The sequence below is a fragment of the Strongylocentrotus purpuratus genome, unplaced genomic scaffold (assembly GCF_000002235.5).
Source record: "Strongylocentrotus purpuratus isolate Spur 01 unplaced genomic scaffold, Spur_5.0 spur5_scaffold_5, whole genome shotgun sequence".
NCBI lineage: Eukaryota > Metazoa > Echinodermata > Echinoidea > Camarodonta > Strongylocentrotidae > Strongylocentrotus > Strongylocentrotus purpuratus.
Window position 1 is genome coordinate 16210569 of NW_022145611.1, and position 11926 is coordinate 16222494.

Here is an 11926-nt window from a genome sequence, read left to right on the forward strand (position 1 = left end):
TACTTTGGAATAATTGGATGCCAATTCTAATTTATGCTTGTCATTTTGATACTCGTTATAATGTTGTATTCCCGTCTCCCAGATCGCCAGTAACTAAACTATCCATTTCACTTACAGATATTTATTTATTGTTTCATAATATTAATATGGAGTATAAATACGTCTTTTGTTTTCATATATGAAATAACATTTAAATGTCACCCTTAACGGAGGTAGTGGCGGCTTCAGATACGACAATAATTATTATACGAAATTAGTAGTGCATTGATTGTTTTTTACCGTTATTATTAATCTCGATGTAAAAAGCATTATTTATTGTCTTCCCATGCTCACTGTCTCCCACGAGTTTGGATTTTGAATAGGGTCGAGTTGTCGAGATCATCTCGTGATGAGGGGCAATCATAAACCATTATGTGTATATTTTCTTACTATCATGATGCATTTTTTAAACCTTTTTTTATTCAAATTTAAAGAAAAGGGGAACAAATTGTGAAAGGATTACGAGTAATATAATTTATTTTCATCCCTGTATTATATTTCAGGTGTGACCTGCAGTAGTAATTAGTATGTTAATTGGTGTTATTCCTGGTTATTGTTATCTTTACTCTTATATACTCAATTATCTATGTAATACTAAAACTTTGAAATTTGTTTATATCCGATGTATAAACAAATTGAGAATGATCCTATCTGTTTGGATTGAAATCAATAAAGTTTAATTTTAAATTTGAATTTGATAATAATGTATATTAAATTTACAATATACTAATATATGCGAATACTGCCGCGAGGGTTTTCCGAAAGTAGGTGTTAAAAGCCTTTTCTTCAAAGGACAAAGTGCGAATCACAATTTATATTTGTTTTTTAATCGTGTGTACATTTTTTTTTTTGGGGGGGGGGGGGGCGTATGAGCGCTTCAGCCCCAAAGCGCCCCTGTCCTTTTTTTTGGGGGGGGGGGTGGGGGAGCGTATGAGGGATTCAGCCCCCCCCCCCCCCCCCCCCCCCCCCCCCCCCCCACCACCACCACCACGCTGGTGACTACGGCTGCCTACATAGACCTGTATTTTGGTCAAGAACCAGGTCGATGGCCAGGGTTCTTTGTTTATAAACAGTAGGAGAAGGTTCACGTGAAGATGAGCTCACATGTAAATACTCGCTCTTGCGTCCAGCAATTTTAGTCTATTTTGAGACATCATATATGAGGTAAGTGTTTAAATCAAAATAAAATTGAAATTGTAGTACTGAATTAAGTAAAAGTATTATATTTTAAATATTATTTATAGTTTAGTCACTCACCAAATATATGATTCGTTGATTTAAAGTGATTTCTTTAACATTATTATTTGTTTGTCACATATTCAGGTTTGACATTTTAGACTAATAATCGGTGACCCCAAACAAAACACTACACAGTACCTCCCCTTTCTATCTCTTTGCCCATATATCCGCACGCTACACGTACAGTGAATAGCTACGCAACGTACGTGCACAGCACAGATTATTTTGTGGATTGCTGCATGTTGCCATCTAATCGTCCGTGTTGCTCTGTTTCAGGGCCTTTGCTCATAATCTCAAGATCAAATTCTGTGATGCAGTTGTGGATCTGATCTGACCTCTGAAGTTTGCTCCGGCCTCAATGACCTTCCACTACCAGTGAAATGACCCAGTTCAATGGGAGATAAGGTGTAACGAGTTAACGTGTACGCGTTGTAGCATCCATTCGTAGTTGTTGTCGATCACTCGATGTCTGTCTGGTGTGAGCTGTTTTACTTTTAGTCTCTTCTACTTCTAGTTCTACCAATACAATGTAATGCCCAAGTGCTACTTGGTCAAACTGTAACCTGACTTGGTCTTAAAATTGATGACTGTAAACTGATTTTATTTGGATGGATTAATCTTGAATCTCAATCTGATCTGTGCAGGACATTTCTAAACATTGACTTGTTGACTTGTTTTATTCCACAAAGCTCAAGAATTCATTAAAAATGGAAAAAGCAGAAAATGCTGATGTTCAGAACTTGCAGAATGCTGCAGGAGACAGCGTTGCCAGTCCAAACACAAGACGCCGTCTCCTCAGGTTGAAGGCCCCCAAGCTCCACATCAAAATCCCGTTCCTGAAGCGAGGCGCCCATCTTGACAATGGGCGGGAATGCCGCAGTGCCGATGTCGTCAGTCAGTCCCTTCCGGCGGAGTCGTACATGCCTAAGATGTGTGAAGTCGAGTTGTACCATGATTGCAGTGAGTGTAGTGAAGCCTCTGAGAACCTTCCAGGAGACCATCCCGATTCTTCTACCGACATCACCAAGCCAATTCCAGTGGAAGAGGAAGACGAGGCCGACTCTGACAAGCACCAGAGTGACCTCGATGAAAATGAAAAAGACAACGAAGAAGAGTCGAAAGAAAATGGACAAGATGTCTCCAAGGAAAATGTGGAAGAGAGTGAGAAGACATCAACTGAAGAAGTCACGCCAAAAGGCTGTCTGAAACCCTGTTTGAAGGTTCGTTACCATGGTCGACGAAGGGCCAGTACTTACCCGGGACCTGTAGACTGCCTGGAGGCCAGCTTCAAGAGGTGCGTAACGTTCTCACCAGACACTGTAGAACCCACCACCAGAGATTGCAAGTACCGGGAGTGGATGGAGAAGAAGTGCCTACACCCCAAGAGCCCCCAAGTCAACGTCAAGCACGAGAAGAGGAAGTGCCAACTGGTAAGAATAAAGACTTCTGTAATTAACTAATCACTAATTTTCTGATTGAATCAGGAATAAATGGGATGTTTTTGTAATGTAATCATATTTAATGCATAAATCTTTGTTAAGTGCCTTTTTACAAATTGTTTAATTCCCATGTTATGAATAATTGTATTAAATGAGTCAGAATGCTGTACGTCTTGTTAAGAAGGGCAAGCAAAAATTGTTGTCCTACTTAGCAACAACTAATGTATACAATTTGCATTCTCACTATTGAAATACATTTATTCGTAAGAGATTAATGAAATAAGACAGAATTTAGGAAATGATATTTTGTAGGTCAAATTTTATGACACTACCGATAATTAAATTGAAAGTTAGTACTTTATTTACATACAGTATGTAAATGAAACTTTACTGCCTCGAAAATGCCAGATGCTGGTAGATTTTCACTGTACGCTACAGTGTGTTCATTTTAAAATAGACATTGATCTACGTTTCATCCGCTCTCTACAACCACATAATGCTTGACTTCAAACAACGGGACATTAGGCCTACACACATACATACATGTACATGTACATTATGTTAGGAATGTAAGTAGGAATTTTTAGGGGAGAGGAAAAATTGTGTCAACAGGCATGAGAGTCCAGCATGCTTGGTGGAGGGGGGGGGGGGTGTACATAATTTGAACATGTGCCTGCATGATGATAATGTAGTTTAAATTTAAAAAAAAATATTTTAAAAATGTTAGTTGTCAGATGAGAAACTTTAGCCATACTTTGTCATTTCGGGCAAACAGGACTGCTGTGGCCGCCAGGAACATAATGTAAACCTAGCATTGCATAGTACATTTCAAGTAAATGTTTTACTGCTGAACAAATTGCGCACCATTCATTCAATGTGGAGATAAAAAAAAGTATTTGCTGGCCACAAAAAAAAATTGGGAAAAAAATTGATCATGTTTTGTTGATGTGATGGGTTCAATTACCACCATTATAAATCAACCAGATATGGAATTTGTAAATAATCATACATAAAAGCATCACATGTGAATTTCAAGTGAATTCAAGTGAATGTTTTACTGTTGAACAAATTGCACACCAGTCATTCAATGTGGGGATGATTATTATGGAAATAATGGCTTTAAAAAAGATGTAAACTGTAGGTTCCGGTACCTGTAAAATTGATTCAACCACACCATTGCCTAACAGCTTATGGGCTATGGGTTATACTACCTTGGACAGGTAATCAGATTTTTCCCAGTGTTCTGCTCCGAAGTTATTTCCTTCATACATGCCGAGTATTCAAAAAAGATGGACAATTTTATTCTTGGGCCTCAAGGCATTCATGACCATGTATAAAAAGACCTACATGTATGTATAGAAAGACTTGATTATTGCATACAATTTGCACAAATGCAAACTACGACTGTTGTAGCCTACATTGCAGATGTAGATAACATGAAGGGCTTTGGAAATATATATAAAACTAGGTCTGCATATTGATTCAAGTTATGAATGATTGTTCAAACTTCAAAGTCATATTCTTCTGCATTATAGCTACATGTATTCAAAGAAAAGAACAGTATCGCTAATGCTCTCCATAACAAAACGTGTTGAAAGTACAATGTCGATCTATATTTGTACACGATATATACGTGTACGTGCAGTGTGAATGCATGTCTGTTGCGTAGTCACTGTTAATTGTGGATCAGGATTTTCCATTATCTTGTTTGTGTACAGTACCTGTATACTCTGTGGTTACTCTTGTTATACCAGGGACAAAGATTCCCCACACTCTCTTGAACAGTTGCCAAAGTATTTGCCCAGGAGCTCTGTTCTTGGGACATGTCATGTACAGGGTGTATGCTACATTTGATGAGACGGTTGAAACCTTCATGATATAAAGACACACATCAATCCCCATTCCTGCCTTTGGACAGAAGAAGAAAAACATCCAGAAATAATTGGAATAAAGCAGCCAAGTTTTTACATTTTCTTGCAATAATCACTGCCATTTGCTCATATATTGTTGGCCTGATAGTAAAAGTTACAAAGGATGTGCATCAGAAAAGCCAGAGGACCTGAAGAAAACAAAAAAAAACCCAACCTTGCCATTATTGTATTTTAGAAGGAGAGGGGAGGAGGAAAGAAAGAAAGAAAAAAAATCCTTCAAAATTTCTTAGTATTTTATTTTTTAGTACAATGTAGTTGAGTAAAACAAGATTTGTATTTTGTAACATACATTTTAAGGTGACCAGTGTGATCTAATTCTTTCTTCTTTTTTTTAAGAAAAAAAAGATAGAAGATAAGAAACCTACACATCATTATTGTGAAAGAGAAAACAACAAAACCTAACAATCTGTAGATTCAATTTCAATCCATGGTTTATTCCAAAGAAACATACCAGTATATTTACAGTCTATGCATAATAGATCTCTTAAACTGTTCACTATCCCTGGCTAATTCATGCCAGCATATGAGATAGGATGTGGAGGGAAGACATATTAAGTCATTGGCTGACCGAGTCCTTAAAGGTACTATGTCCCATTTGCAGGCCAAAAAAATGAAAAAGTTAAATTCCAACTGCATTTGAAAGATAATACTTATTTAGAACTTCCCTAAAAAAGGTGGGGCTTGAAAATGTCTTCAAGTGGGAAAATAATGACTATTAGTTGTCAAATCGACTTTAGGGCTATAGAGCCCAAAAGTAATAGTCTTGATTTTCAGACAATTGTACCGAATGGTCATACATTTTATGCTGCGCAAAGATTCAATCAGTTTAATCTTGGCCATCACAAGAAGTGGGTTATTGATGTAGACAAATGCTCATGTACCCTTTACAACTCTTTTCATGTATGTTATTACCAAAGAAGAAAAAAAGCCAGTCAGTCACTCAATAGTGTCTGACAGTGAAGTCTAGCAAGTAAACGGGTTTCCTTGCATAATTTGAATATGAGGACACTGCTAAGGTTTAAATTTCACAGATAGGACATACATGACATATTCATAATTCCTGCAAAGTTCTACAGAATTTGAGGTTGGCTGCAAAAGGGACATGGTCAGCGCTCAAAATACACGGGGGCGGTGGGCGATTCGATGAAATGAAATGGAACTTAGATTAGCGTGCAAGATTTCTTGTTTTATGAGTAGGCTTATTATTACCGATTCAGCTCACAGTGCAGTGCCGCCGTCAGCAGTGGTTATAGGCCTACTGCGCCCTTAGTAGCGGTACGTGTGCACGCTGCCGCGCTATGTCTGCTGGAGCTGGAGGCGATCGCGCAAGGGCAGAAACATGGTCATGGAGAAGTTTTTCGTTGTGAAAGCGTTAACCCGCTGAAATCTGGTGATTTCAAATGACTAGCAAATAATGAACCTCGACCAGTAAATCAATATTAGGGACTTTTAGATTTGCACGATGGGAACGTGGACTGAAACGTGTGACCTCCTTTTAAGGCAGTGCCAGTGCTTAAAAGGACGTCACATGTGACTGCCAGTGCCTTAAAAGGACGTAACACGTCCACGTCGACGCAAATCTAAAAGTCCCTATTGAGAAGAAGAGGAAGACCAAGATGTCGTGGAATGATATGGTAACATGGGCAGATCTACGGGGGGGGGGGGGGGGGGGGGGGGGTGGGGGGTTAGGGGTTTAACCCCTCCTCCCACCCCGGCCCCTTGGGCTGCCAAGTGAAAATGTGATATTAAAGCGGGGGGGGGGGGGGATGCTGGAGAGGAGGACTACTAATCTATTTTATTTTTTCATGGGGGGGGGGTGAAGCGCCGTTTTAGCATGACTTTCTTTTTAACTCTTACTTTCACCTATCTCAGATAACCCTAAGTGTTTGGTTGCTGCTTTATATGTAGTTGATAATACATGATTAAAGTAAAGAGAGAGAGAGAGAGAGAACCACCATCATTTTGCAATGGTTCAGGGTTCGTGTAATGTACATTTGAAACCATTTCTTAGCGTCTCAACCCTAACAAAATGGCAAAACTATTTTTGAGGAAAAGCATTATACTGAATTAAATAAAGAATAATATCTTAATATTGAATCATACTAATACTGATACGGGCTAAAGACAATGTGGTATTTGTATAGAGGTATTCCAAAATGACATTCTGATAATCAACATTTTGTTCTGGTATCATAATGTATATACGCATAAAACAACTGACTCTATGATTTCTTAACGTGACATAGCTTCTTTCCCCCTGCAAACAAAAAAGAAAACAAGGTTATTTAATAAAAGGATCATGCGACAAATAATCATTGTAATTCAAATTGATGCAAGGATTTTTTTTGAATAAGCAATGCTTTTCACCAGAATCTTCTTTGTAAAAACAACTTTTACAAATCTCAGCCATGCAAATCTGCCACTGTGTTGTAAGATCACTTTCAGATTAGGAAAAGTGTATTCTTTAATGAGTATTTTACATTGAATGGAACGTCTCAACTCAGTAAGCATGGCTAAGATTTGTAAAAGTTGTTTTTACAAAGAAGATTCGGGTGAATAGCAGTGCTTATTCAAACAAATATTCGCATCAATTTGAATCACAATCATTATTTGTCGCCTAATCCCTTTTAATGACCTTGACTGTTTTCTTTCTCGTTGCAAGGGGAGAAGAATATATATCACGTTAAAGACATCATAAAGATCAGTGTTGTATGCGTATATATTATATACACAGGCCAGTAACAGCTATGTAGCTTGTAAATTTGTAAGAGGGAAAATGCTGATTGAAATGATAATGATGAAATAGCAAACAATTCAGGAGTATCATAGGTACCAATTCAATGGATATTTGTATAAAAAAGAGCCCCCGTCAGTACTAAAAGAGCCCCCGTGAGAAGGCTCACGGGGGCTCTTTTTTGGGGGGAAGAGCCCCCGTGGACAAAAAATTAATTTGAGCCCTGGACATGGTACCTTTAAAAGTGAAATATGAAACTTGTCTAGTAGAATTGTTATTACGTTAAAAATACACCATCCGTGTTTACCTGGATCATGAAGGTAATATGGTGTTGTTCAACTTAATTTGCATCATGTACAGGATGTATGGTTTATTTTTCTGCACCCTGTTTTTTCCTGTTTTTTAAAAGATCCACATCCAGCTGTTTATTTAATTTCTCTTATCTCTTTTCCCTGCCATTTCAATACTGAGGGCACATGCACTGTATAACCACAACTTACAATACAATGTACAGTGTATGGCTATAATCATAGTGAAGAATATAAAGTGGAATAGGTTCTTCACTGACATTTATGAAAAATATCAACAACAATAAAAGCAAAATAACAAAAATAAGACTTGCGCTTGAATGAAATGTTCCAGACTTTTTAAAAAAAGGAGGAGGCAGGGCATTACTATTTTGCAGTTTTTTTACAATTTTTTTCCAAGATGGCTGCCACGCTAATTAAAGCTGGCCAAGCCTATCTATTCACAGATATTGGGCTATGTGAGTATTCTGATGCAATGTATGACAAAACAAATGATTTTATCACTTTAGAAGCTATTTAAACAAAATGTATATCACAGGTTTCTTTTTTTGGGGGGGGGGGGGGGGGCTTTTTTCAGAATAGTAAATAGTAAAAAAAAATTTTTAAAAAGGAGGCGGGTGGGGACAAGTAACACTTCATGTTTGTTATTTGGCCTAAAGCAAACACAAACATAAAGATTGACCCTAGGCACCCTACATTGTTTGTAACTATATAATGCCTTGCTTTTCAATGTAAAGCCTCAATAATTTTGTAGACTTGGGAAATCTAAATGAGTGGTTGATTTCACCAGTGAACAATCCAGGATTCTATGGGGGAGGCCCATGCAGGTCTCACACTTTCTAACAAGAGCAGAACAAAATTTCAGAGGTAGAATTATGTCTCAAAATCGAATAGAATTTCAGACTGACACATTTAACCATGGATGAGGAGAGAGACCTGTGGTCACACTTTCTAAGTATAGTAAGTACCGGTATAGACTAGGGGCACCCCTCCCCTTCTCCCTCTCTACCCCTGTTCATATTCTATTTACCGGTCCATAATGCAATTTGAAATGCCCCTTTCACATGAACATTCTTTGCACTGAAACATCTACCAGTCATAATCAAACTCAGAATTATTTTTTATACACATAAGAACAACTTTGGTAATGACTCAAAACCACATCATGTTAACCCTGGATATATACAACACAGGCACCTTGACATACAGTGCAGTCCCTTGATGTGTAATGTCGACTGACTACAGGCCAATTTACAATGCAGAAAAACAAATTTGAAAAACCATTGTAGATTTTTTTTTTTTTTTGGTAGTACTATTTACACTGCTGTAAAAACCTATAAAAAAAAACTGTTGGTGGTAATTCGGGGGGGGGGGGGGGGGGGGTATGAGCGAACATTTCTTTCAAGCGAAGGTTTCTGGTCTTACATTATGTAGAAAAGGCTCAGCATTGATTTTTATCATATTCAGTACCTGCTTCATATAAACAACTAGATCTCTTTTTGTCGCTGCCAGGGGAGAATAGGTTATTCTTTTAATTTTTTACCACACATTCTTATTGTTACCTTGTCTATCATTGATACATGATCAGTGATCAGTCATTTTTCCCTGTAAAGGGTAATGACAGGAAACTCTAGTATTTTATTGTATTTCCAAGGCTTCCTAGGTTATGTTTATTTGTCTAGCTACGTGTGAATGTTTTTAGGAAGTGAAAACTCTGCAATACATTCAATTGTGTATTGTTTTCACATTTTATATATATTATACGAGACATTAATGCTCCTCGTTTTGTTTTGTTTTGTTTTTCTAGAACCAGATGAGAAAGGTGAATATCTCTGACTACATGTCCAAGGGCTATGGGTCATCTTTCTTTAATCCTATTGGAAGCTATGGAGGTGACATGCTCCTGTAATCTATGAGGCTGGGTATGAAATGAAGCAACCAATGAACTGCTTTGATGATGCATTCATCTACTGATTAGCCAATCATCTACCATGATGATGAATATGAAAAGGGAAGCCAATCAAGTACGGGTGCAATGAATATTCATCTGCTGATTAATCAGTCAGCTGTGTGTATGATGCATTCATCTGCTGATTAGCCAATTAACTTTGATGATGAATATTCATCAGTTTAAACAATCATCTATTTGGATGATGAATATTCAACTGCTTAACCAATCAACTTTTTGATTATATATGATAATTTGCTGAAGTAACCAATTACAACTGCCAGAAAAAAATGAATATTCATGTGTACTCTTCCTGTGATTGGCTCGTCAATGGAGGTGTGTCATCCAGGATTGATCTGAGCATACTACAAAGAAAAATGATGTCCTGCCCAATTAAAGTGATCTGGTATCTTAGCCTCAGATTATAAATAAGATCCTGTACCGTTATTTAGCTCATGCTGCAATCATGATTATAAACCTTTAGGTCAGTCAGGAACCCCATTGATTCTACAAGCCGATCGCCTGTCTGATTATCAAAATATTTATGATTGTAATTAGAAATGTCAAAGACTGTTTGCCAAAAAGTTTTGAACAATACTACAGTCTATTGGGGAAATGAGTACCGGTATGGTAAATCTGGTCCTTTTTGAACCCCTTCATGATCATTTTGAAGCACAATTTTTTTAGGGCGTCAATATTTCACCATATCATAGACAATGATTTAACACGTAGGGCCATGCATCTCAGATTTGTAAAACTTGAAACATTGTTAAACAATGCCTTTAAGGAACATTTCCATTTTATATTTTTATATCAGCATTTTATCTACGTAATCCACCAAGAAATATTAATTTTGTGAAAGTAACTTTGTTCAATTCTTGTTTCGCTAGGGATCATGCATAGCAGTTGTGAATTAAGCTTCATCAAGTTCACCTTTCCACCCTTACCTAACAAAGCAGCAAAGCTTGTAGACTTGTAGTGCCATGGACATTGTAAGTTGTAGGCTAGTTGATGGAACCATTGATGTTCAATGGTCAGAATTTTGTGTAGGATATTACCTTCTTCCATGCCATGGACGGTATGTGAGGTTTGACCTAAAATACTATTTTTTTCTTCCTTTCAAAAGGTAATTGTGAGGGTTGTTGATTTATTGGTAAAGCAAATTAATTCTCTTCAAAAGAGAGTTAAAGTTTGCACCAACTCAATTCAATATGTTGTCAATCAGATCCACATGACTGTCCCTTCTAAAAATGATGTGTATTTTGTATAGAGTTACATGCAAAAGAAATGAATTTCCGAAGTGGACTGATACAGAAGTACTGTAGCTTCTGACCAATTTTTATTATGTGTTGTGTTGGATGCCATTAGGGCCTGGGGTCAAATGTCAGTAGGAGTTCTCTTGTGTTAATAATAATTCCATCTTTTTTGTACTTACCTGGACTAAACTAGAAGCCAGGTAAAGACTATTGGGATCCTAAATACAAAGGTTATTATTAAATATGTAAGATTATACAGCTATTTTGTAGGACATATACTTGTATACTGTACATGTAAATGGATAATGTCTTTCATTGATAATTTGATTAATTGGATATTTAACCCATTTGAATGATTCCCTAAAATAACCCCATATGCAGCAGTACCAATTGTCATTGGACCTCCTTCTCTGCATTTGTGTACATTTTTTTCTCACATTTAAATTTCTCTGTAAATTTTTTACTTTTGTATAGTATTCCAGCTCATCAATACAGAAAACATTATAATTATTATGATAAATCATATAAACATGGTCCAACCTACATTTATGAGCTATCGTGGCAATATTTCTGCCAAAAGATGGGATAAACCATCTTTTTCTTTCTCTTTCTCTTTCTCTTTCTCTTTCTCTTTCTCTTTCTCTTTCTGTGTTCTTTCTGCTATAACTATTAATGTTCAATTTGAATACTTTGTTCATTTATGTATATATACAGATTATATTATTGTAAATTGACTAGTTTCTTTGTTTTAGAAGAAAACGACCGAATGCCTTGTAAGATATAAAGCTTAAATGATTTTTGTTCCTATAACACCTTAATTAATCATGTTGCTACTCACCTATGTAGTATGTACTCAAGAAGCTTGAAAGAAGAAAGGCCTTTCATGAAATGCAAAGAGAGTGAATTGAGTGAATCTAGCCTATCGTCTGTTTAGAGGCAGAAGGGCATTAAATCTATGTGTACGCAGACAAGTGGCATGTTCATGTTTATACAGGATTTCAAAATACCCTTACTTTCCATAACCTTATGCTG

General features: G+C 36.9%; 1 protein-coding gene across 1 annotated transcript; it reads left to right on the top strand.

The window, feature by feature from the left end:
* The first annotated feature begins 1459 nt into the window (after positions 1 to 1459).
* On the top strand, positions 1460 to 11260 carry LOC100890259. The gene is made up of 2 exons (XM_003723220.3): positions 1460 to 2708; positions 9498 to 11260. Exons 1-2 carry the CDS (start codon positions 1986 to 1988, stop codon positions 9597 to 9599), a joined length of 825 nt encoding a protein of 274 aa, XP_003723268.1. The 5' UTR covers positions 1460 to 1985; the 3' UTR covers positions 9600 to 11260.
* The last annotated feature ends 666 nt before the right edge of the window (positions 11261 to 11926 follow it).

Bases quoted from the DNA above. Each gene is read 5' to 3' on its own strand.
- LOC100890259 (XM_003723220.3), top strand. From the start codon at position 1,986: ATGGAAAAAGCAGAAAATGCTGATGTTCAGAACTTGCAGAATGCTGCA. The intron at 2,709-9,497 runs GTAAGAATAAAG...TTGTTTTTCTAG, and splicing joins AGAAGAGGAAGTGCCAACTG to AACCAGATGAGAAAGGTGAA.